The sequence below is a fragment of the Choloepus didactylus genome, chromosome 4, assembly GCF_015220235.1.
Source record: "Choloepus didactylus isolate mChoDid1 chromosome 4, mChoDid1.pri, whole genome shotgun sequence".
NCBI classification, from domain to species: domain Eukaryota; kingdom Metazoa; phylum Chordata; class Mammalia; order Pilosa; family Megalonychidae; genus Choloepus; species Choloepus didactylus.
The window spans coordinates 137,484,766-137,509,422 of NC_051310.1; the positions used below are offsets into that span (position 1 = coordinate 137,484,766).

General features: G+C 45.9%; 2 protein-coding genes across 19 annotated transcripts in view; one reads left to right on the forward strand and one right to left on the reverse strand.

Annotated features, from left to right (window-relative positions):
- Positions 1–103: 103 nt before the first annotated feature.
- On the reverse strand, positions 104–6,201 carry LOC119533370 (creatine kinase U-type, mitochondrial). Of its 3 annotated transcripts, none has more exons than XM_037835420.1 (10): positions 6,094–6,201; positions 4,881–5,162; positions 4,057–4,255; positions 3,758–3,853; positions 3,156–3,377; positions 2,923–3,008; positions 2,678–2,801; positions 876–1,010; positions 544–669; positions 104–333 (listed from the first exon to the last, which is right to left on the reverse strand). In XM_037835420.1, the coding sequence occupies exons 2-10, from the start codon at positions 5,027–5,029 to the stop codon at positions 220–222; spliced, it is 1,251 nt and encodes a 416-aa protein (XP_037691348.1). In that variant the 5' UTR covers positions 5,030–5,162; positions 6,094–6,201; the 3' UTR covers positions 104–219. The 3 variants fall into 3 exon arrangements, with proteins under 3 accessions (XP_037691348.1, XP_037691346.1, XP_037691347.1); XM_037835418.1 differs by having other exon boundaries at positions 6,000–6,103; XM_037835419.1 differs by lacking the exon at positions 6,094–6,201 and having other exon boundaries at positions 4,881–5,266.
- A 2,819-nt stretch (positions 6,202–9,020) lies between these two features.
- The window catches only part of PPIP5K1 (diphosphoinositol pentakisphosphate kinase 1), a 47,718-nt gene continuing 32,081 nt past the window's right edge, over positions 9,021–24,657 (forward strand). For 10 of the 16 annotated variants that reach the window (XM_037834125.1, XM_037834130.1, XM_037834128.1 and 7 more), the window contains exons 1-25: positions 9,021–9,071; positions 12,360–12,455; positions 12,735–12,909; positions 13,361–13,556; positions 14,026–14,116; positions 14,333–14,418; positions 14,685–14,839; positions 14,979–15,080; positions 15,492–15,653; positions 15,760–15,881; positions 16,560–16,661; positions 16,895–16,981; positions 17,100–17,175; positions 17,328–17,437; positions 17,523–17,605; positions 17,775–17,906; positions 18,107–18,228; positions 18,520–18,702; positions 21,555–21,696; positions 21,883–22,106; positions 22,433–22,560; positions 22,766–22,880; positions 23,051–23,158; positions 23,789–23,905; positions 24,064–24,228. In XM_037834125.1, coding sequence (XP_037690053.1) covers positions 12,763–12,909; positions 13,361–13,556; positions 14,026–14,116; positions 14,333–14,418; positions 14,685–14,839; positions 14,979–15,080; positions 15,492–15,653; positions 15,760–15,881; positions 16,560–16,661; positions 16,895–16,981; positions 17,100–17,175; positions 17,328–17,437; positions 17,523–17,605; positions 17,775–17,906; positions 18,107–18,228; positions 18,520–18,702; positions 21,555–21,696; positions 21,883–22,106; positions 22,433–22,560; positions 22,766–22,880; positions 23,051–23,158; positions 23,789–23,905; positions 24,064–24,228 — 2,955 coding nt within the window. In that variant the 5' untranslated portion in view covers positions 9,021–9,071; positions 12,360–12,455; positions 12,735–12,762. Of the gene's footprint in view, positions 9,072–9,777; positions 11,831–12,359; positions 12,456–12,734; positions 12,910–13,113; positions 13,249–13,360; positions 13,557–14,025; positions 14,117–14,332; positions 14,419–14,684; positions 14,840–14,978; positions 15,081–15,122; positions 15,654–15,759; positions 15,882–16,559; positions 16,662–16,894; positions 16,982–17,099; positions 17,176–17,327; positions 17,438–17,522; positions 17,606–17,774; positions 17,907–18,106; positions 18,229–18,519; positions 18,703–21,554; positions 21,697–21,882; positions 22,107–22,432; positions 22,561–22,765; positions 22,881–23,050; positions 23,159–23,788; positions 23,906–24,063; positions 24,229–24,657 lie in introns of those variants that run through there. The other 6 variants (XM_037834127.1, XM_037834135.1, XM_037834138.1 and 3 more) reach the window with 4 other exon arrangements.

Consider the following 24,657-nt stretch of genomic DNA (forward strand, 5'->3'; position numbering starts at 1 on the left):
CCTGCTACTGATTCAAAGGGACAAACATAACCCCACTGCCTCTTGTCCTTTCCTGGAGGATACGCCCACGTCACCCCACCATTAGAAATAACACAGACAGCTGGAGCCTAGCAAGGAGTCTTTACTAGGATGCAAGCAACCCCAGGGCAAGTAGAATGGGCCACCATTAGGGTGGGCTGAAGTCCTCGGAATCTTGGGTCATCTGCTTGGGATGAGGAGTTAATGCTTATGGATGAGAGGTGGAGGGATGCGGATATCCTGGCCTCTCTCCAGGCGCCGTTCACAGTCGATCAGATAGTTTACTCCATCGATGACCATTTGTACCAGCTCCACCTGAAGGACACTAACCTTGATTTCTGGTTCCCACAACCTGAGTTTCTTTCCCTAGCATTGACTCACCCACTTTGGGAACACATTTCCAATTGCCTTCCCTCCCAACCTGAATTTCATTGCAGATTCTACTACATTTCTGAAGCACGCGCTCTCTCATATTTCAACCCTCAGACCTATACCTTTCCTTACCCTAATCCCTAAGGAACTCACCTCTGACTTGCCCAGTCGGTCTAAATTAGAGATGTCAAAGACACTGCCTGTGGCAGCTGTGTCCACTCCTCCAGTACCACGCTTTTGGAGTCTTAGGTTCTCCAGGATCTTTGGGAAGCGGTTGTCCTAGAGGGGAGATAAGGGTTGGGGGCAGGGTCAATAGAGGCAGAGACTGGCCCTACCTGAAAGAGTCCTGGACGTACTCAGAGCTCTTTCCCTTGACCCTTTAGCCACAATATGTCTGGCCCCTTTCCAAAGTACCCACCCCTTCACCATCCACACCCATCCACCTTCCTCACTCATACCCCTCTCTAATCCCACAATTCCTTTACTTTGCTTAGCAAGGGCAGTTTGATGTGCACTCCTGCCCGAAGTCCAGTGCCCAGGTTAGACGGACAGGTCAAGATGTATCCCAAACGCTCATTCCACATGAACTCCCAGCCACGCTCCTGGATCAGCCGCTCCACCTGAGTCCACAAAGGCTTTGTTAGTGAAAAATCAGATATGTGGACCCTCCCCTCACTAGACCCACAGGAACTTTAGAACCAGAAACTTGCAGGTGTGAGTGAATGATACTGTTCCTTTAATTTTTAAAAAATTTTCAGTGAAAATGGGTTGTTATTGTTGTTATGTGTGCAAGATAAATTTGATGTTGCAAGCCCATTATGATGAAATTGTGGAAAAGTATCTTGTTTGTGGAGGGAGGAGGAGAGACTTGAGGGAGTGATGCATTAAAGACAATCTAGGAAAATGATCCACGGTGGTAAGCTGAGCTAAGAAAGGATTGCCTGTTCAATGAGTTCCATATGCTTTGCTAATGAGCCTATAGCTTGGAAAATTCCTTTCAGATAGGAAATGAGGGTGTGGGCTTGGCAACAGGAAGAGGCAAAAGTGCCTTCTATCAGCTTAGGAAGGAGTCTATGTGTGAAAGCACTGAGGAAGGTGAAAACAGCAGAAAAGCCGAATACTCACAGATGTGTGTGCGAGAGAGTAGGGGGATTATGGGAAGGTTGTTTTTGTTTAGATTAAGCATACTAATCATGAAGACTATTAGAACTGAAGAAACAGGATCGATCCACTACCATGATTGACATGAAGACCACTACCCAACATGAGTAAAGGGAACACTATTCATAGTTCAGAAAAAACCATGGCATAGGGGGATATTTTACATGCTGAACGTGGGGGAAACTCCTCCATCTAGAATAATAACAGCAGCTGACACTTATTGAGCACTTACTATGAGTCAGGTAATCTGCTAAGTACATGCATTATCTCATTTAATCCCCACAATAACCTAAAAAAGTAGGGTATCTCATTATCGCAATTTTGCAGATGAGGAAGCAGAGGCATATAATTTAAGAAGTATTTCTCTACCCATTTACAGTCAGAATGTGTTATTTATTACTTGCAAAAAGCAATGGAATCTTCCCAGCTAGAATCTAAAAGGAAGAAGAGTGCTCTCACTCTTTGCAAAACAGAACTGCTTATATGAAAACATGCAATAAGACTTGCGTTTATGGGGATTCCCAATCTAGAATTGAATTTGGAGACCTAATCCATTTGAGAGTGTGAGGATTCAGTTCAATCCTCATCCAGAGCTGCACATTCTAGAACTTAAGCCTTTCCACTCTCCACCTTCCGAAGTCTCCCTCCCACTTTCAACTTAAAGCTGAGAAATGAAACTTTGGCAAGAATGACAGAATCCAGAATCAAGGCCTACATTGGCTCAACACTGGGTGGCTCCATTTAAATCATGAGCATACTAATTTCCTTCCCCCCTATGTCAATCCAGGCTTAAATGTTTTCCTTATCTGCCCATACCACCAACCCATAACACACACCCTAGGCACTGACCCACCATTTCAAATCTTTGCATCATCTGGCAACTGTTTGCTCTACTTACTTTCTTAGGTTCCTGACATTCTTTCCATCTTCCTATTCTTAGGGTGACCATATCCTGGTTTGCCCAGGACAGACTGGTTTATACCTATTGTCCTGGAGTAATTATTAGTGCCTCTTTTCACTTTCAAAAGTGACCTAGGTTGGTTGATAAGTTATATGGTAGTTCTACCTATGGTGGTCTTTGGTTTTCCTTGTTTTCCCACCCAGCTCCCCATATTTCTTCTCCAACCTCTTTGAGGCCTCGGCAGAATCTTTCAAACACTCTCTTCATGTTGCCACCCTTTTCCATGGAGATGACCCTTGTGTGATCCTCCTCATTGACCCAGATCAAGAAGCTCTTCTCATTGTTGTGCCTGAGAGCAGGAGGGAGTGAGGGACAGGGGTCAAGAGGCAGGGCAAAACTTGGAGGAGATAGAGGGAAAAAAGGCATTTATTGGGGCTTGGGGACATAAGAAGTAAGGAACAGATTCATACCATATTCCTCGTGCATCTGGCCAGTCTCGAGCCATTCCTGCTGCTGTCAGCAGTGGGGACACAGGCTTATCAAATAGAAAGTGGTCCTGGGGTAAGTAAAGGGTCTGGGTTAAGAATACTCACAGTAGCTCCTGGGCCTCCCAAAATCCATTTGTGTTATCTGACCCAGCCTCCCCTCTGGGTCTTCTTCCAATCTGCTCACCCCCACCCAGCTACCTCTCAAGGCTTCTCACATCAATGAGCTGCTGCTGCTCAGCCTCTGTCATCTCACTGAGCCGATAATATCGCCCAGTCAGATCACCCTTCAGGCCACTCAGTGCATCCACCACAACACGTTCCACCTCGCGTCGCTCCGCCCTAGTGCAGGCTGGAGGCAGACTGAGTCCCCGGATACTTCGTCCAGTTCTGACTCTTGAGGACAGTACATACCTCTCATCAAAGTGGCCGGAACGGATCTGGAGGACAGAGGACATTAAGACAAGTCACAGAAACACAGTGGGTGGGGCCTGGAGACCCTTGGAGAATGGAGAGACCCTAGGGATTATGGGGTTCACTCCCTGTGTTCAGCATGCATATACTGAGAGGTGGGGCCCCATTGGGCAAGTCTTTCAATTGCAGGGGACACTGTGGGTCCTCCCCCCGACTGCCTAAAGCATCCACCCTTTCCTCTCCATATCTGCTGTTCCTTAACGTAAGATTCTTTCCCTACATCAAGATTAAATGTTCAGCAGTATAATGGTCGTGAGTCAGGAAATCATCACAGTGAAAGGATTGGAGAAAGAAAGAGTGTTGCACACAAGTGTAATGCAAATCAGAAGTGAGATATTTAACTCACCTTGCTAGCATCCAAGTCAGTGGTGTGCTTCATCACCCGAGCGTCATATCCATTGTGTCGCTCTTGGATCACAGGATCAAACAGCTCAGCAAACACCTGAGAGGGAGTTAAGGGGCAAAGGGTGGTTAAGGAGAAGGAATCCTTCCCCATGCTTCACTTTTGGCTTGACTTTACCGGATCAGAAAACTTGAATATTGATGGCCCCGAGTCTTGGGGGAAAGTGAGGGATCTTTGGGGGAAGGAGCCAGGATCACCAGGAAGAGAGTTGGGTCACCGGGGAGACTCTGGGGACCCCCTACCTCATAGGTCTCCTCATCTCCAGCCACCATGCCCACAGTCTTGATGAAGGGGTGGCCAGGGTTGTCCACGCCAGTCTGGATACACTGATCTAGAGTCCAACCAGTGGGTGTGGTCTTGTCGCAGAGCCGGGCATAGACTGCTGGGGTCAGGTGACTGGCCATGCAGTTGTTGTGCTTTCGGAGGTCTGGGTACTCAGCGCTGGGAAGGGGGTACCCAGTAACCATGGAGGAAGGGCACAGGGGTCCTAGACCCAGTGCAGTCTACTGGGAACTGTCAGTTATCAATGTCTGGCTTTGCTCCTTGGAGGGAGGGGGGATTAGATGGAGGCTAAACAGTGGTAATCTCTTTATGGATTTTCAGGGTCTGTCCTTTTATCCTGCCTCTGGCTGGCTGGCTCCATTCCCCCCAGACGTGCTTAGTTCTTTTCTCTCATGAACACAACATTAGGGATGGGGGAGGGGAAGAATAAGAAGGGGAATTCAGGAAATGGGGGAGAACAGCAGGAAAAGGAGATGGAGGAGAGTGAAAAGGATAGTTCCTGCTCTCCCAATTAAGGATTTGGGTTGAGTAGCTGCAGCAAGAACTCAGGGCCGGAGCTAGTCTTGGGGGCTAGGACCGCTGATTACAGGTCCCCAGAAATGCCTTATGGTTTTGTCCCCCACCCCCACCCCCACCCCACTGACATCTCCAGACTATACAGCTCCCAGCTCCAAGACCTTCGTGGTTACTACCCTTCTCTTTTGCCCGGCTCCTCACTTCCACCCCTCACCTTCGTACCCATCACCACCTGCCTTCCCTCTCCCCTCGCCTTGGGCACTGATACCTCGGAGGATACAGCCTCCGTCGTTCACTGCCGGCTCTCACAGGTTCCGGGCGGAGCAGAAACCCAGCGGCTAGAGATCCAGCTCCAGCCAAAGCCAGGAGCCTGAGCCCAGGGCGGGTGGACAGCAGGCGGGAGAAGGGACCAGCCATGGCTTGGAGGTTCAGCTACGGGATCCCGGAGCAGGAGCTGGCGCAGGGCAAAATCGGGGAGGAAGGATGCAACAGGGTAGACGGCCGGATCTGGCGTCCAAGGATGAAGCCGAAACAGGGACCTGAATGGAAACTGGAGCGGGAGTGGGAGCGGATATCAACCACACTGCAGGAAAGGCGCAATGAGCCAGCGGCGGGCGGGAGAGGCAGGCCCGAGCCGCAGTCCCCAGGGGTGGGGCCCACGCAGGCCCCGCCTTCCCGCCCGCCACCGCGGCAGGTGTGCGGGGGTGCGGGTGAGGGCGGGGGTGGTGGGGTGGGGTGGTGGGGGGCAGTACCCGCCAGGTGATTAGGGGGGCCTGATGTCCCGGGCCCACCTGGGATGAGGTAGCCCAGACTTCAGCACCAAGTGGAGGACAGCACCCAAGGGGATTCGAGAAACCCGAACGCCCTCCCCAAGCCCTCTCGGTTTGATCGGAAACCCGAGCCGTCTACTCTGTGGGTGTGAAAGGGTGACATTACCCAACCTCTTCTCTGTTTTCAGTATGCCCCAGCAACCCCTCCATCTTCCCGGGGGAGATGGCCGCGGGGAAACCACGAGATAAACACCAATACCAAAGGAAGACATTGAGAAAGCTCAGTTAGAGGCAGGCACTGAGAAAGATACCCGCTGGCTCAAGGTCACCTTTGCTTTAGAACCAGGAAGAGGGTCAAGGCGCCTCCTTACTACATCTGTACTCTGTTCCTACAAGGTTCGAGAAGTGTTCCCTGAGGCGAATCAGAGAAACATTAACTGGTACCCCATCTATCCTGTGTCCCACTCTCCCCCACCTATTTTACCCCAAGTCTGAAATCGTATCTCCTGCCTCCACCCTTTCATAATCTCCCCACTTTTTTTTTCTTTTTTCTTTTTCTTTTTCTTTTTTTTTTTTTTTTTTTGCCTCCTCTGTCCCCTTCCCATCCCCTGTTTCACCTCTGATTTTTTTCTCCTCAGCAGTCTTTTCCAGGATCAGACCTGTCTGCTGCACAGGGCTCCCTTTGAATGTTCTTTGCGAGCTTCTTCCTACCTGTTGGTTGCACTGGGTGGGGTTAGGGGTTGGGCAGGGAATTGTTAGCTTCCTCTTCCTCCTCCACTCCTCTGCCTTCTCTGTAGTTCCCAGCTTCTGGGCTGCTGGGGAGCGTGAGGCAACGTGAAGGGAGTGGTGAGATGACTGGGTGTGGGAATGGAACAGGTAGGCACAGGTCTCCAGGCACTGCATGTGTCTTCTCTCTTGGCTGTTTAATACTGTTTAATCCAGAGTTTAAGGCAAATGGTGTCCCAGGGTGTAGGGTCACCAGGAAATCCCTGCCTTTCTCCTGGACCCCTCTCATCCTCTCTTCCCTCACTAGGTGTATATTCAGATTTGAGAGGGCTGTGTCCCTAAAGCTCCAAGTGTGACCTGGTGTGACTTGACCTTGACCAGGCAGGAAGGACAGTGAATGCCGGAGCAAAAAGAGGGATGTTAGTTGAGGTGGGATTGGCATGGTGGTCTTAGTTCCTTCCCTCGGCTATCCTGGTGTACTCCCAAGACAGGAAGATAGTAAAATACTTGGAAATCTAAAGGAAGACTATTTGGAAAAGAGGAATTCTCTTCCCTATTTTCCTCTGGTCTCACTGAATAAGACCCTACCCCACTCCATACTCTCATTCCCTTCATTACCCTCAAGTGTTCCTTTTTTTACCGTCCTCATTTGTCTGTCTCCTCTAGATTTATCACTAATTCCTTCTGATGATTATTTGGTGATGGTGGCAGAACACTGTGAATGTAATTAACACTGAATTGTATACTTGAAAGTGGTTAAAATATATTATATATATGTTACCACAATAAAGAATTCGTTTTTAAAGCATAATTTTTAGAGAATAGGTAGGGTTCTATAGCTGCAGTTTTGTCAGTGTTGGAGAGATGGAAAATGTTACCTATGTTGTGGGGGAGTAGCTATGAGTAAATGAAGAGAATTGCCTCGATTAGTATATGTTGGAGCCCCTGGCCCAGGGCCTTCCCCAAGTGCATTGAAGACTGCACACAGCAGTTAGCTTGTAGGACAGTTAATGTTTGAATGTTTAACCTACTCTTCTTGTAAAATCAGGCCTCCAGTGCTAAACATAATCTATAACTACCTCCTCCCTGAAACTCCCTGAAATACTGTTATCTACAAGCAATCCCTCCCCATGTTGCAAGACCCCCGCACCTGCCTTATGCTCTCATACCCATTGGAATTTTGATCCCTTATAACCAGCTTATTCAGTACCCCCAAAGTGCAGAGTATCTTCACGTTGAGCTCTGAACCTGCTGCCATTCAGAGAACCTCCTGAATCCATTCAAAGAAGCTCCTGAATTCAGGGCAATGTGACTGACTTCCCACCCTGTAGGTAAGCCCCAACATAAAAGCTCATGTCTCAGAATGTGTCCAGTGCTTTCTTTAGTCCTTTGGCTACAAAGGCTCTCTTGGGCCGTGACTGTATGTGTGTGTGTATATATATATCCAGTTAAAGAAGAGAGATATTCTTTCAGGGTAGTAGAGTTGTTATTTGATTGAGAGGGTGGTTACTAAGATTAAGGAGTGGAGGGCGAGAAGACAGAATTACGTAAGGAGAAGTAAAACTCACCCAGAGAAGTAGAGAAATTACTTGGGTTTGGAGAGTAACTGCCAAAATTTGAATAATGGCTCCACTGAGAAAATACATGTATTTGTGTACTTTTCTTATCCTCTTTTAGACTGTGAGACTAAAAATGCCTATTATTACATGCTGTAATAATACTCATTTAAAAAATTATCTTGTGCAGCATACAGGAAGTAACCAATATACATGGTGTTTGATTTATTTAATAAAAGTATTAGTAACAATAATATTTAAATTTTATAAAGCACTTTACAATTACAAGAAACTTTTAAATGTTTCCTTTCATTGAATTGAATTGCTCCAATGGATGACTAGGGACTGAGTCTACCTTTGGAAGGGATGAAAAGACTTAATTACCTGGAAGATGCTGTAGTAATCTGTTTAAAGGGCTTGAGTGGTGGAGGACATATGAACCTGCTTATGAACTAGGGAGGCATCCAATCCCTTACATCCAGCCTTTTAGGATCATCTCTATCTCTATTCAGAAGGCCCTGGGCATCAATATAATCAGGTACCTGGCTGAAAAAGTGGTTATTTCCCTAAGATTGCAGAGAAGAAACCTGGAATCTGGAACTGCCCTGACCAGGGAAATCCAAGAGAGGACGTGAGGATAATAACAAGAACAATACAAACATATACAAAGTGCTTTCATGTAGTCAGCATTCTATGAGTTAGATTTTAATCCTATTCTTACAGAAGAGAAAATGGAGGCCCAGAGTTAAGTGACTTGTCCAAGGCTACTACTGCTTTAAAGGCAGGGCCAGGAATCAAACTCAGGGTTGTCTGGCTCCAACTCCAGAGGGTAGAAAACAAGCAGGAATTACCTTGCCTAATCTTCTCATATCCTCCATAAATAAGTCTCTTTGTTCCTTCTCTTAACTTTCCCACCTCTTTCTCTGTTTGCCTGTTTTTGCCTCCAGTCTCTCTATCCTTTTTACATCTAACATTTTCAATTTACAGTTATTGTATCTGTATTGTATCAGAACTCGTTTTGGCTTTCCAAACAGAAGACGTGGTTTTGCCCTTAAGGGGGTGCAATGGCACAAAATCTGCCTCTTCCTCTGCATTTCTTTCCACCTTCACCTTCCCCACTCCCCACTCTCTTGGTATCACCGGAACCGAACGTCTCTGTTTAGCCCAAGCTTCTGGGTTGCAGCGACGCACTAAGAAATTGGAGGAAGGGCAACATCAGGTTGCACTTTCCCCTCACAGCCACTAGGGGCCACCCTCCTCCGCACAGAAGCGCGGGCCAACGCAGCCTGACTGTTGCCGGTGCGCGCCCTCTGCTGATTGGTGGCACCGCAGGGAAGTCGCGCTTTGATTGGGGCGCTGTCAGGTGTCGCTGCCGGCAGGTTCGGCTGTGCGAGAGGAGGGAGGCGGGTGAGTGAGGGCCGGGGGCCTTGGGGGAGTGGCTGGGGGCTGGGGGCGGTATCCGAGGAGGTGGGCTCTCCGGAGGGGGCTCGGTTGGTGCTGAGGGCCGCGGTTGTTCGGGTTGGGGGCAGGCTTTGAAAGAGGCCCCGTGGAGAGGCCTCAATGTCAGCGTAGGGAGAGTGCGGAGGGGAAGGAGGGGGCGGGCAAAGCTAGCGGAGTCGGGATGGGAGGGCGGTATTCGTGACCGCGAGCTGTGTGGGGAAAGGCAGAGGAGAGGGTCGGCGAGAGGAGATGGGTGTGTGAGGGTCTGCGTTTGGAAGAGATGTAGTGAAGTCCACAGGAGTCAAGAGTGAGGTGGTTTCCTGCGTGAGGGAGAGTGGCAGTGAAGTTAATAGGGGAGGGATAGGAGTGGAGACCAGAGTGAGGAGGGGGTCCCGGGTGAAGAGGGGAGGGATTGGCAGGGGAGAAGGTCAGGGTGGGGGTGTCTGAATAAGGAGAGGTGGGAGTGGAATCAACAGGGGAGGGGATTAGCTTGAGGAAGGGGTCATTTCGGAGAGAAGGTGAGCAAGTTGGGGAAAGAAGGCAATATGTGTGAGCTGATACTGAAAACAACCGCAAGAGTGCATTTGATCAGTGTCAGAGTAAGGGGTATCTATGAGGGATTAAAAATTGCATCAAGAAGGAAATGAGGGGTCCACTGCTGAAGGTGGGAAGGGGATATGGTCCTTGGACTGAGGAGTTTTTCTGTGTTGGGAGTGTTCCTGCCTGGAATCTGTGTTGATTTTTCCCCTTCATTACTGACAGTGATTTAGAAATTAGAAGACTACTGCAAGCTGCCCTAAATTCTAAGAGATAAAATAATTATACAGACAGAGGAAGTCGCTTTTATTTATCCTCCATTCTATTCCTTCTCCGGATCTGATTCAACATTGTTCCTAAGATTAACTGTCTGTCCTTCCTTCCCTTCCTTCCCTTCTTCCTCCCTCCCTTCCACCCTCCCTCTCTCCTTCCTTCTTTCCTTGCTTCCTTTCTTCCTCTCTTACTTCTTTTCTTCCTTCCTTCTTTCCTTCCTTCCACATTGATTCAAGCCAGAGTAAGACTGCCCTTTGTCTACTGTACAGTCTAAGGTTTTCTTTTCTTTCATAACCAAGTAATGGGGGAGAAGGGGAAGAGAACACAGAAAACGGGAGTGGTGCTAAGAACACCACGTTAAACCCCAGCTTCTCCCAGAGGTACATCTAAATAAATCCTGGCTTATTTCATAGCTATTTCTGTCAAGTTTCTATTTTTGCTTTGTTAGCTATTAATTTAGACCTTTCATTTCTCTTCAGCCCCACGTTTTTGAACATGCTCCTTCCCCATTCTACTACTTACCATCCCCTGGTATTATAGATTGTAATAGAATTTCAAGAATGTTGTACATTCAGTAGAAAACCATGAAGGACTTGATGGACGAAAAGGAGAAGGGTTAGGAGTGGTAAACATGAGAGAAAGCTCTTGCTTCAGAGAAATGATAAAGAGTGCAACAAAATTCTAATTGCTTAAAGTATACAGAGACCTTGGGAATGTCAGAAGTCATGGAAATTCGGTTAGGTCACTAGAAGGCAGTTAAAAAAAAGATAGCCTACTAATCAGGAAGGGGGGAATCTATGTATAAGACCTGCAGTGCCCAACTAGAAATATTAACTACAGAGCATGTTCTGCTCTCATGGTGATTGAGCAATGGAGAGAGCAGATGATGAAATCTGGCAAGGTCTAGGTCTGAATAAAGGTCAACAATTACTTTCTAACCAAACTTTCCCCACTTGTAATGGAAGAGCTTAAAATCAAAATAGGGAAAGTAATTACTGAAGACTATTTAAAAAGTGTAGGAGACTTTAAATCAGTCACTCCATCTACTTACGGAGTTTGTGGCTTTCATTACAGAGTCATCAGTTGGTATTCCTCAGTACTTTTGGAGACCATAGAAAATTGCTGAGCTGTGACTCAAATTTCCTTTTGGAAAATAATAGCAGAAACCCATATCCCCATAATTCAACATTAACAAATATTAACCTTTTGTGTATTTGCTTCAGATGTTTTTTAAATCAAAATAAACATTATAGATAAGGTTTTGAAGTACCGTTTTAATCCTCCTCAGTTCCATTCATCCCTCTCCTCAGAGGTAACTACTATAATGAATTTAATGTCTTCCTTTCCGGTTCATTTTTTAAATACTTGTACACTTATATATGCAGTCAAAAACAATATATAATATTTTTTGTTTATGCAGATGGAAGTGTATTACATGCATATTTCTGCAGTTTGCATTTAGAAGCCATCTATGTTGTTACATATAGCTCTGTTTCGTTTTTTAAATTGCTATTAGTTTATCATTTGCATATACTACATTGTATTTATCCATTCTTCTACTTGTGACAGCTGTGTTGCTTCCAGCCTTCCCCATTACCAACAGTGAGATTATGAATGTCTTTCCACATGTCTTCTCATGTGGGAATGTTTTTAAGGGCAGGGTTTCTCAACCTCAGCACTACTGACATCTCAGGTTGGATAATTCTTTATTGTGGGGGGCTGTCCTATGCACTGTAAAATGTTTATCAGCATCCTTGGCCTCTACCTACTAGACGCCAATATCACCTCCCCAGTTATGACAACCAAAAATATCTCCTGCCAAATGAACCCTGAGATGCAAAATCACACACAGTTGAGAACCACTGCTCTAGGTGTACATATCCAGAAGTGGAACTGCCAGATTATTCTGATTCAAGGTAAATTCTTAAGATATTCTTACTGATTATGGCTTTAGACATGATTCTTTTCCACTGTAGTTCCTGGTGTGAGGGACCTTGGCCTAAATGAGCATTGGGTCTGTAGTACCAGAGCACAGAAAAGAGAACAACTGAGATTTCAGTCTAAGAATGGATTGGACAATGCTGTATGGATGCCTGTATCCTAGAACTCCCAGCCTGCACTAGACCTCTTTCCATGAAAAGATTTTCTGGACCTGGGCATCTGTCTTTAAAGTTGAAGGGCCAGGGAGGGAAAGAGGACACGGGATTTTAAAGTTCTGATATAATGCTTAGAACATAGGGTGCCCTCGATAAATATTTTTTTTAGTTAATCCGTGGTAGGAATGAAGATGGGAATTAAGGGCAAAGGCAGCTGAGCTCTCTTGTTCTTCTGCCCTTGAATTAAATCCCTGAGTTCAACACTACTGAGGGGAGGTGGAGAGGGGTTAGGAAAATTTGGGGATGAATCCAAAGTTTGAAATGTCATTCTAACCTTCTCTTCTGGTAGGAATCAACAGTAGCCTTCCATGAGGAACTGCCTCTCCCATTTGCTGCTGGAGTTGACATTGTATCCTGCTGGCAGAATCAGGGACATGCCAGCACTGTAAGGGTCAATCCCATGATCCTCTTACTAATCTCCATGGTTGGGGGTGGGGTGAGCAGGAAGGAAAGGGAAGATCTTGCTTTTCTTTTGTGACTCTTTAGTCATTTCAAATCAGAGTTTGCATGCCTCCTTTCCTATTGATGCTTCTCCCCATAGGTTTGTTTCCCAGCTTCCCTAGTTCCCTTATGGTTCCCTCCTATAGTCTCATTCCCCACACCCCGTTCCCCACCCACTGCCAGGGGCTTGGATTCTGGGCTGATGGGGTGCTCCTCTCTGCAGAGCGAGATGAGTGGGTGCTCCGGTGGGGATGTGGTCATTGCCGGCCAGTGAGGGCGAGAGCGCCACGGCCCACTTCTTCCTTGGAGCTGGAGATGAGGGGCTGGGCACCCGTGGAATAGGCATGAGGACAGAACAGAGTGACAGCGAGCTCCTTGAAGATGAGGAGGATGAAGTGGTAAGGCTAGGAAAATGATAGAACATGGTGGTGGGGCCCCTATTACAGAGAGTTACCATTCGGTTGAATGGAAATACCTCTCTGTTTTTTCCAAATCCATGAACTCCTATCTTAAAAAGTCCCTATTCAGATTTAGGGGAGGGACAAATTTTTTTGCCTGTCTTTGAAGCCTCTGCTCTTGTGCTCTCCCTGAAATCATCTTAGGATTATTGGTTCTCTGGTTCTTCTGCCTGAGCACACGTATTTCCTACTGTGGAAAGGCTCCTGTTCAGTAAGCAGTAAGAAGCCCTATCTTGCCCCAGACTGGACAGAGTTTGGGAGGCAACATTTACCCCATAGGTACAAAGTCCTGGCAGTAAACTCTGTGCCCCAGGGAGATGAGACATTGTTCTCTGACTGGGTGGTATAGGTGGGAAGTTCCTGAGTTTCTGATAGCACTTCCTTCCTGTAGCCTCCTGAACCACAGATCATTGTTGGCATCTGTGCCATGACCAAGAAATCTAAGTCCAAGCCAATGACCCAAATCTTAGAGCGACTCTGCCGATTTGACTACCTGACTGTTATCATCCTGGGAGAAGACGTGATCCTCAATGAACCTGTAGAAAACTGGCCATCCTGCCACTGCCTCATCTCTTTCCACTCCAAAGGTTGGGGTCTGAGAGGGAAAAAGGAAGGAATGATGTTGGGAATGCTGGACTGGGAAATGAGGTTCTTACTTCGTTACATGGAAATAAAGACTTATTTCCTTAGTAAAGAGGCCACCAGTGCTTCCTGACACATTAGAGAACAATGCAAAGGGGTTTGCTTTCCCTACATCTTAGAAGAATTGCTGGAGGTTGGTTATAGCCTGTATTCTAACCTCAGCACAGCTCTAAGGTGCTTAAGATCTTTGACAGAATTGGATCTCTGGGAGACCTTAGAAATAATTTATTTTTTATTTTTTCCTGATGGGTCTCCTAGACTATTGGGAAGCTGGGCAGGATAGTGATGGGTTGGATGAATGGAGAAGCCCAGTGCCAACTAAGGGCTTTAATATGTGTCTCTATCTCTCTTGCTGTTTTCTCACTCTGCCTTTTTCACACTCTTTGGTCCCTCTATTTCCTTTCTCCATCCCAGGCTTTCCTCTGGACAAAGCTGTTGCTTACTCCAAGCTTCGAAACCCCTTTCTTATCAATGACCTGGCCATGCAGTATTACATCCAGGATAGGTACAGCTTTCTGTTGACCACTGGGATGGGTGGCCCTGGGATCATGCCCCATCGTTTCCTAGAGGGGCAGGGTCAAAAACATATGTTTAATTTCTGTACTATATCCTCTTGAATTCTTGACCCTGGTGTCTTCCAATCCGTGTACAAATGAATCCCCTAGCCTTTCCTGTTAATCCCCCTGCCACCTTTCCCAGCTAATTTATTTGGGGGTGACAGGAGGGAGGTGTACCGGATCCTGCAGGAAGAGGGTATTGATCTGCCTCGATATGCTGTGCTCACCCGTGATCCTGCCCGACCTGAGGGTGAGTACATGGCCTTGCTCAGCCTTGCCCTGCCTTGCTTTCAATGATGTTAGCCCTGTTCCTCATCCTCTAGACAGCCCCTGTGTACCACCTATCTAAGTGGGGCTTTGGCTGTTAGATCATGGGTAGGATTGGAACTATGAGTCTTTAGACAGAGCCTTGGACCTGTAATATAGATATTACCAGAGATGAAAACCTGGAGAAATGGGAGTTGGAAGTATTCTGTAGTGCTGAGCCCTAAGAATTGCCACACACTCACCTTTCAGAGTGTAACCTGATAGAAGGTGAAGACCAGGTAGAGGTAAATGGAGCTGTCTTTCCCAAGCCCTTTGTGGAGAAGCCAGTGAGTGCAGAGGACCACAATGTGTACATCTACTACCCCAGCTCAGCTGGAGGAGGAAGCCAGCGCCTCTTCCGTAAGGTATGGGGGACATTTGAGCATTTGGGGAGTCAGAGAGGTAGAAGGACAAGGTTGAGGTTGTGGGGAGGGAGGCCGGAGGATTTGTGGACAAGACAAAAGGTTGAAGCAACATGTTTTTTCCTCCCTTTTCCTCCTGAAGATTGGCAGCCGAAGCAGCGTCTACTCTCCTGAAAGCAGTGTCCGAAAGACAGGGTCCTACATCTATGAGGAGTTCATGCCAACAGATGGCACAGATGTCAAGGTTATGCTGGATATAGGGATTTAAAAGGTTACAAATGTCTACGTGGGAATGGGATGTTTGGGAAGTGTGTGGAAATGTATGGAGAGGGGTCAAGGAAAATAAAGTGTGAATACGATTGGCTTTCTTGTTCAGGTGAAGATAAAGAATGGAGAATGTAGGCTTTCACATTATCACTATCAGAGCAAGGGCAAGGGTGACATAGAAATACTATAATGTTGATAAGTTTTTTCTTAATAAGCACTAGATGATAGTTCTGGAGTCCTGATGCTTCAGTAGGAAAATTGTCGGTCTCTATTCTCAATGCTCAGGGATTTTTTTGTTCTGAAACTAATGTACAGACCTAGTGCTCCTATTGTCTTCTTGTATACAGGGTGAGTTGTGGGCATGCTCAGTGATGCTATGTACCTGCAGGTGTATACAGTGGGGCCAGATTATGCCCATGCTGAAGCTAGAAAATCTCCAGCTTTGGATGGTAAAGTCGAACGAGACAGTGAAGGGAAAGAGATTCGATATCCAGTCATGCTGACCGCCATGGAAAAGCTGGTGGCCAGGAAAGTCTGCGTTGCTTTTAAGGTGGAGGAAGGCCCCTGGGAGTTTATGGAATGAGGGAGAAACAGGAGCAGGGGTCTGGGGGGAGAGACTGGCTCTCATGTTCTCATCTTGCCTCTTTACCCTGCAGCAAACAGTCTGTGGATTTGACCTTCTTCGTGCCAATGGTCACTCCTTTGTGTGTGATGTCAATGGCTTCAGTTTTGTCAAGAACTCAATGAAATACTATGATGACTGTGCCAAGATTCTGGGGTAAGGGACACAGGGGTCTTGGCTGGGAAGAATGGGCTTAGAGAAGAGGGTTAGAAAGCTTTTACTTTATTTTAAATATTTAAAAAATGATTTAAAAGGGAAAGGGATCCCAAGCCCCCATGCCTTCCCAATACTACACTCCCTGGAGGTAATTACTATTATGATTTGGACGTAACCGTATGTCTTTTTTGCCATGTATAAAAAAAACTGTATTTCTTTCTTTTACTAAATGTGATCATGTTATAATACAAATGTGATCATATTATAATACTGTTCTGCAACTTGAATTTTTAAAAAAATTCATCATGAAATATTGCAAACATTAAAAAATGTGTAAAGAATGATGAATACAGTGAGCATCCATGTATTCACCACCTAGCTTAAGAAATAAAATATTAAGAATACAGTTGAAGCCCCTAAATATCTCTCTCTGATTATATTCCTTCTTCTCCCCTTTCCCCCGGAGGTAACCACAATCCTAAACTTGGTATTTGTCATTCTTATGGATTTATTTAAATTTTTACTACATATATGGGTTTTTACATGTTTTTAGACTTATAGTAATGTATCCTTCTTCAACTTGCTTGTTTCACTCAACATTATATTTGTGAGCTTCATTCATCTATGTAGCTGAAGTTTGTTGATTTTCACACAGCTTCTTCCTGTTTCTCTTTCTAGGAACACTATAATGCGGGAGCTTGCTCCACAGTTTCAGATCCCATGGTCCATCCCCACAGAGGCTGAGGACATTCCCATTGTCCCTACCACATCTGGCACCATGTGAGCAAAATTATAATCTGGAATAACCTACTTGGGATTTCCTGACAGATCAGTGGGTACTTCCTGACCCTGCACAATCTGACTGACAGAACCTGGGTCTCTTCTAGGCAATTCTGTTAACCTTACCTATACACCTGCTCTCAGATAGTTTTTCCTCTGCTCTTTGATATGTCAGGTAGTATGTGATGACTGGGGTGGGACTGGTGGGTCTCTGATAACATTCCTCATCCTAGGATGGAACTTCGTTGTGTCATTGCAATTATCCGTCATGGGGATCGCACCCCCAAGCAGAAGATGAAGATGGAAGTGACGCATCCAAGGTAGGAAGGGTGTCCTAATTTAGACAAATAGGTTTTTGTGAGGGAGATGAAGGGTTTTGTGAGGGAGACAGGCTTTGATTGTCTCACCCCACGCTGAAGCTTCTCTTTACTTCTTCAGGTTTTTTACCTTATTTGAAAAACATGGTGGCTATAAGACAGGGAAATTAAAACTAAAGCGACCCGAACAGCTGCAGGTAAGGTGGTAAATCTGGCCAGGAGGAGCAATGCTATGGAAAAGATAGGGGGTATAGGATAGGGGACCTTGGTTAGAGATGGGGATGAAAGAGTGACTGGCCTTACCCTTAGGACTTGACCTACTGTGTAGATACCCTGTTATTTCCTCCAGGAGGTGCTGGACCTCACAAGGCTGCTGTTGGCTGAACTGGAGAAAGAGCCAGGGGGTGAGATCGAGGAGAAGACTGGGAAACTTGAGCAGCTGAAGTCTGTGCTGGAGATGTGAGAAGGGGGCTAGGAAAAGGGAGACAATGACAGTGAGAACTGGGTGCTGGCGTAGAAAGTAAACTGTGACTTTATCTTGCAGGTACGGTCACTTCTCAGGCATCAATCGGAAGGTACAACTGACTTATTATCCTCATGGAGTAAAAGCTTCTAATGAGGGACAAGGTAAGATATAAATACCCTCATCCCATTACCACTCAGATCTCTTATTCTTGAACGCTTAGATGACCTCTACTCCAGAATACCTTTCTGATCTCCTCAGAGGACCTAACATTGAGATGTTACCACTATTTTCCTTAGATTTAGACCTATCCACTGCCCCTTATTCTCTCAGATCCACAGGGGGAGACTCTGACCCCTTCTCTATTGCTGGTACTAAAGTGGGGTGGAGAACTGACTCCTGCTGGCCGTGTTCAGGCCGAAGAGCTGGGACGGGCTTTCCGCTGCATGTATCCTGGAGGACAAGGTGAGTGGTTTTGTTTTGTTTTGTTTTGGTGGGAGGGAGGGTTAAGTAAGAACCAAGCAGGGCTAGGATAAGATGGTTAGAGAATAAGTTGGGGGAAAGGAAGGGACAGAGACAGTGGGGAAGTTAGAGGGGAAATTAATCTGCTTTCTTCCACTTGGGATTTTATAGCAGCCCATTCTTAGTCCTCCCCTTTGCCCCAGGTGACTATGCTGGCTTCCCTGGTTGTGGACTGCTTCGTCTCCATAGCACTTTCCGCCATGACCTCAAGATCTATGCCTCTGATGAGGGCCGTGTCCAGATGACTGCTGCTGCCTTTGCTAAGGTTCATACTACTATTTTCCCACAGTGCCAGCCTCCTTTAAGTAGAGAGGCAGATAGTTTGGAGAAGTACTTGATAAATTTCAAGGTGTTCCTGTGACAACTCAGAGTAGTTCTGCTTGTATCTGACACAGTTCTATACTATGAAGAATGAGCAGGGAAAAATTAGTAGGGGTGGATCCTTTGACCTATACCCAAGGTCCCCAGTACAGTCCCTGTTTGATCTTTGGGACCAGTTAGGCCTAGAGGGAGTGGCCTGGAAGGGAAACTAACAGACCTTGTGCTTCGCCTCCAGGGCCTGCTGGCTCTAGAAGGGGAGCTGACACCCATCTTGGTACAAATGGTGAAAAGTGCCAACATGAATGGGCTCCTGGACAGTGATGGTGATTCCTTGAGCAGCTGCCAGCACCGGGTGAAGGCTCGGCTGCACCATATTTTGCAGCAGAATGCACCCTTTGGCTCTGAGGACTATGATCAGGTCAGGCTCTCCCTTTCTCTGTGCTCAAAATATCCTGGATCCCAAATTCCTGGAATTCTAAATAATAGTGATCAATAATAATAGTGCTTACTACATGCCAGGCACTGTTCTAGGTGCTTTGCATATATTATTTCATTTAATCCTTACAGTAACCCTTTGTGATATGTTCAAGTCATCTAGTCTCTTACCACAATTTTAAAAATCAAAAAGATTTTTGTAAGTTTGGTACTAAGATTCATTTGGCAGCAAACCCTGATATGAACTGTCTTTAAGGCTATTTATAATCCTTATTTATTGCACTTCATATAAAATAGACATATATTTTCCTGCAGAAATAATGTCTTTGGTTGTGCCCCAGACCCTGCTGGAGGTTTTATATAACATGTGACATCTGTACTGTATTAACTTATTAGAGTCCAAAACATTCTCAAAGTCATAACACAGCTGGTCCCAAGGAATTTTTAAAAAAAATTATTGTGGGGAAATATGTATAGCCTAAAATTTGCCATTTTAACTATTTTTAAGTATACATTTCATTGACATTAATTATATTCACAATGTTGTGCAGCAGTCATCGCTGTCCACTTCCAAAATGTTTTCATCACCCCAAGCAGAAACTCTGTACCCTTTAAGCAGAACTCCCCACTTCTCTCAGCCTCTAATAACCTCTAATCTGCTTTCTGCCTCTATGAATTTGCCTGTTCTGGATATTTCACATAAGTGGAATCATACAATATTTCTCCTTTTGGGCCTTGCTTATTTTACTTAGCATAATGTTTCCAAGGTTTATCCATATTGTAGCATGTATAAGAACTTCATTACTTTTTATGGTTGAATAATATTCCATTGTATGTGTATAGCACATTTTGTTTCTCCATTCATCTGTTGATGGGCATTAGGGTTGTTTCCAACTTTTGGCTATTGTAAATATCACTGCTCTGAACAGTGGTATACAAATATCTGTTTGAGTTCCTACTTTTATGTGTTTAGGGTATTTTGTTTAGGAGTGGAATTACTGAGTCAGATGGTGGTTCTATGTTTAACTTTTTGAGGAACTGCCAGACTGTTTTCCAGTCCCAAGGATTTTGAATAAACGAATGTTTCAGTTACCTACTGCTGCAAACTACCTTAAAACTTAAGTAACTTAAAACAACCACCATTTTAATATCTCCCATAGTTCTGCTGGGCTCAGTTGGTCTTGATTGTAGACTCTCATGAAATTGCAGTCAGAAGTTGACTGGGCCTAGAACCAGCTGGAGACTCGTCTGGGATGCTGGGATAGCTGGGCTCTCTTCCTCTTCATTCTCTCTATGTTGTCTCAGAGCCTCTCCTCTCCATATGTTTTCTCCATATGATTTCTTTAGCATGGTAGCTGGACTTCTTAGATGGTAGCTTAGGGCTCCCCCAAAGCACAAAAGCAGTAGCTTCCAGCCTTTCTGAAAGCACAGATCCAGAAATATCACAATATAATTTTGTTATTTTTTTTTATTGTCAAGCAGTAATAGGGCCAATTCAGATTCAAGAGAAGGGGAGGGTGACAAAAAATTACTGGCCATCTTTAATGGAACTGTACTCCTTTTTCCTTATTTTACACATGAAGAAACCTAGACGCAGAAGAATTTAAGCAACTTTTCCAAAGGTCACCCCGCTAGCATGAACCCAAAGTTCTCACGCCAGCATGAACCCAAATTGCTTAACTCTAGAGCCCAGGCTTTTAATCACTACAGTACACTGCCTCACGGTATTAATCACTGAGAATGCTACCACCCAGCATGGTCATCTGTTTTGTTGTGTATCACGCAGCAGTGGCTGAGTGTGAGGGTGCCCTAGTCTACCCATCTGGCACCAGGGAACAGTTCTAAAAGCTTTTAGGCTTTATCAGAGATATAGTTTAGAGTCTACACAAGTCCATTTCCTGTAACAAATTTCTCTGAGTCCAGGCTGCTGAAGAAATTCTGTGTTTTAGGTCCCATCCTGAATTCAGACCTGGCCTAACATCCTGCCTCTGGGTGGATTTGACTTTAGGGTTGGCTTAGAATGGATCCAGGCCATGGCTGACTGGATCATTTGACAAACAATAGTTTTCCGCCATTATACCTCTAATAGCTCTTCTTTTCTGATCGGTTCTTAAGTGAGGTAAGTAGGTAAGCACATTGTCTAGGGAATGACACTCCGGTATTCTGCTCTGAGCAAGACTTGCTAAGAGATAGGACTTTGCTCCTTTATTTTCCAATCCATTGTTCAATGACAAATCCAAAAAAGCTAAGATACCTTTCCCTTTCTCCCTTACTTTCTTCTGCTAGCAAAAATGGAACTTGTGAGGACCTAGGTAGAATGTGTACATTCTACACCCAAGCCTCTTTCCTCTTCTCCATATGGTCGCATCCTTCATTGACTATGTGGCTATGACTGTCCCAAAAACTTGAGTTGGAATCCTGTTCTATGGCAGTACCTCACTCTAGGTTCATGCTAGCATCTTGTCTAGAGGAACAAGATAATGTTCTCTCCACTATCTATTCCTGAAAACATTCTGTGAGAATTTCGAGGGATTCTGGTTTAATCTTTATTCTCCAGCATTTTCCATGTGTATTTTAGAACTCCTAAGAAAAGAACCTAGATCTACTTTATTTCCTCTGGCCTTCAAGACTTTTAAGATAACCAATCTTAAGTGACTGTGTGCTAGAACAGGCTCCTTATCTGAAGGAGCAGAACTACTGGTATATCCAGTAGCCTAGGAGTGCTCATTGGAGTGAACCAACAGATCTGTGTTGCAGTCTCTTTGTGATAAGCTCACAGGAATCTGGGCAATGGGCACTGAGCTTTCTTGCTTTTCTTCTCTCTGTTTCTCATAGCTTGCTCCCACTGGAAGCACTTCTCTGCTTAACTCCATGGCTATCATCCAGAATCCTGTGAAGGTCTGTGATCAGGTATTTGCCCTGATTGAAAACCTCACTCACCAGATCCGGGAACGGATGCAGGACCCCAAGTCTGTAGGTGGGTATGAATACTGCTAGCTTCCCTTCAAGGTCTCAGGTATGGATGGGTTTCTGAGGCATTCCTGACTCCTCTCCTAAATGTTTGAGACCAAGTGTCCTCATCTCTCTGGTTTTGCTTCAGAATTGTCAAAGTTTTTCAGTTAGAGGCAAAATCTTTGGCTCTGACTGCCCACCTTCCTTGTAGACCTGCAACTCTACCACAGTGAGACTCTAGAGCTAATGCTGCAGCGTTGGAGCAAGCTGGAACGGGACTTTCGACAGAAGAGTGGGCGCTATGACATCAGTAAGATCCCTGACATCTATGACTGTGTCAAGTATGATGTGCAGCACAATGGGAGTCTGGGACTTCAAGGCACAGCAGAGTTGCTACGTCTCTCTAAGGCACTGGCTGATGTGGTCATTCCCCAGGTGTGTATTGTATAAGGGATCCAGCCTGGGGATAGGGGTATTGGGGAAGGAAGGAGAGAAAAGGTGGAAAGGAAGGAAGGTGTGGGAACCAGGGGAAGGAAACTTAGAGGAGGAATTAGTTGAATTGCTATAATTCTCAAGGCCCACTCTGGCTCTGGGTGAGTACAAAAGGCTAACCAATGAGAAACCTGGAGAGGCAAAATGTGGTGGCTATGAGAGAAGCCCTAGACCTGAGGTGAAGACAAGCCTGATGCTGGGCATGGGAGGATGAGGCAAGAGGAAAACAAAATTCATTGAGGTACTTATTCCTGGCCTCTGGCCCCTAGGAATATGGGATCAGTCGGGAGGAGAAACTGGAAATTGCTGTGGGCTTCTGTCTTCCACTGTTGCGGAAGATACTACTTGACCTGCAGAGAACCCACGAGGATGAGTCTGTCAACAAGCTGCATCCCCTGTGAGGGAGGGCTGGGAGGGGTGTTGGATGGAGGGAGGGACATGTCAGGGAGTCCTGGAGGAACCAAGGCTGGGACAATTTGGGGAACCAAGAATAGATGGGATCTGGAATGGAGAAGAGAGGTCTTTGAGGTGGGAGGAGGGAGTTTGTGGAGGGGTGGGAAGAGGATTATCTGACTATGTGAGTGACTTAGTTATTATCTCAGGTACTCCCGAGGAGTGCTCTCCCCAGGTCGCCATGTTCGAACACGTCTCTATTTCACCAGTGAGAGCCACGTTCACTCCCTGCTCAGTGTCTTCCGTTATGGGGGACTTCTTGATGTAAGGATCTTCCTTTTGCCTTCAACCTGTGAACATCTTTTTCCAGCATTCTTTTATTCTCCTCATGCTTGTTTTTTTACTTCAAGCTTTCTCCATGCTTCTTGGCTCCCTGCCCATTTCCTGATTTCCTTGTCCTTGGACCATAGCTGACCTCTTCTCATATTCGGTAGGAGACCCAGGATGCACAATGGCAACGGGCTTTGGCTTATCTTAGTGCTATCTCAGAACTCAACTACATGACCCAGATTGTCATCATGCTTTATGAGGACAACACACAGGTGAGGAGCTAGTAGGGTGGGATGAAGGGAGGGGCCCTTCTCTCTATCTCTGTCACCTTTTAGAAAAAAAGTTTATTATCCTTAGAATTTGTAGAATCTTGCTAGGTGTCACACCTAGAACACAGCATGACACAGTGTATCTAGGAGGTTTCTGCTGGAACAGAATATGTGTTCTGGGATGGTGTTGAGTCAGAGAAATACTCTACAACATAGCTCTGGCATTATGGAGGATATGGAATTAGGGATGATGCTATAATTAGTCCTCTTCCCTCAAACATTGTTACATATTCAACTTCTTTATCTGGCTCCACAAAGATACCTTTAAATGTGCACCACAGCAAAGCTGAGTTACTGTGGGAGATACATGGAAGGGTTGTAGAACTGGAAGTTGGTAAGTCATGTGTAGTGGTGAGCCAGAAACAGTAAGTGGGAAGGGAATGAGAATTCTTTAACATTAGGCTATAGTTAAAGGGAAGCTATAGCAGATCAGCTCCAGAGTGGGGCCAGACACTGAAATGTCAGTCCTAGGATCCTCTTGAGTTCCTCTGTTGCCCCTGCCTGGTCTTCCACCACTATATCCACCATATCCAGCTTCCCCCAACTGCCCCTTAATCTGGTAATGCCCTGTAGGATCCCTTATCAGAGGAGCGGTTCCATGTAGAGCTGCACTTCAGTCCTGGAGTGAAAGGTGTGGAGGAAGAAGGCAGTGCCCCAACAGGCTGTGGATTCCGTCCAGCCTCTTCTGAGGTGGGTCAGAGTGCTGAGAATTGGGACTGGAGAACTTAGGAACTGAGCTGTGGGAAACTGGGAAACAGTAACAGGGAGAGAAAAGGACTGGGGAGTCTTGAGTTTAGGAGGCTGGAAGACATTAACGTCTCTCTTTATCTGTGCCTGCTGTTGAACAGAATGAGGAGATGAAAACAGACCAAGGCAGCATGGAGAACCTGTGCCCAGGGAAGGCATCAGATGAGCCAGACCGGGCATTGCAAACTTCACCCCAGCCCTCTGAGGGCCCTGGCCTCCCAAGAAGATCACCACTCATTCGAAACCGGAAAGCCGGCTCCATGGAGGTAATGGGAGCGGCCAGGGAGAGAGACTAGAAGGGAATTGCTCCTAGGATGATACTCATGTATCCTCTGAATCCCCTTGGGCTGCTATCAGAAAATCACTCTTGGGGACCTGAAGCAGAGTCTCCTTGTCCCTAATGAATATGTTTTACTTAATCTCTCTTTCATAGCTGGCCCCCTAATAGAGCTTCTTTAGGCTAGTTGCTGCTTCTGAGGTTAAAGAGACACCAGTGAAGGACGCCTGAGAGATAAGGGTAGTGAGATGAGATTGAGAAAGCGGGCCTTTACAGAATTTGGAAAGGGAGTTCTTTAAACGGAAATATGATAGAAACAGCATGAATTCTGAAGTCTGACAGTCTTGGGCTTCAATCTCAGTTTGATACTTAGAAGCTGTGTGACCTTGGACAGGTAACAGCTTCTGCAAGCTGTGAG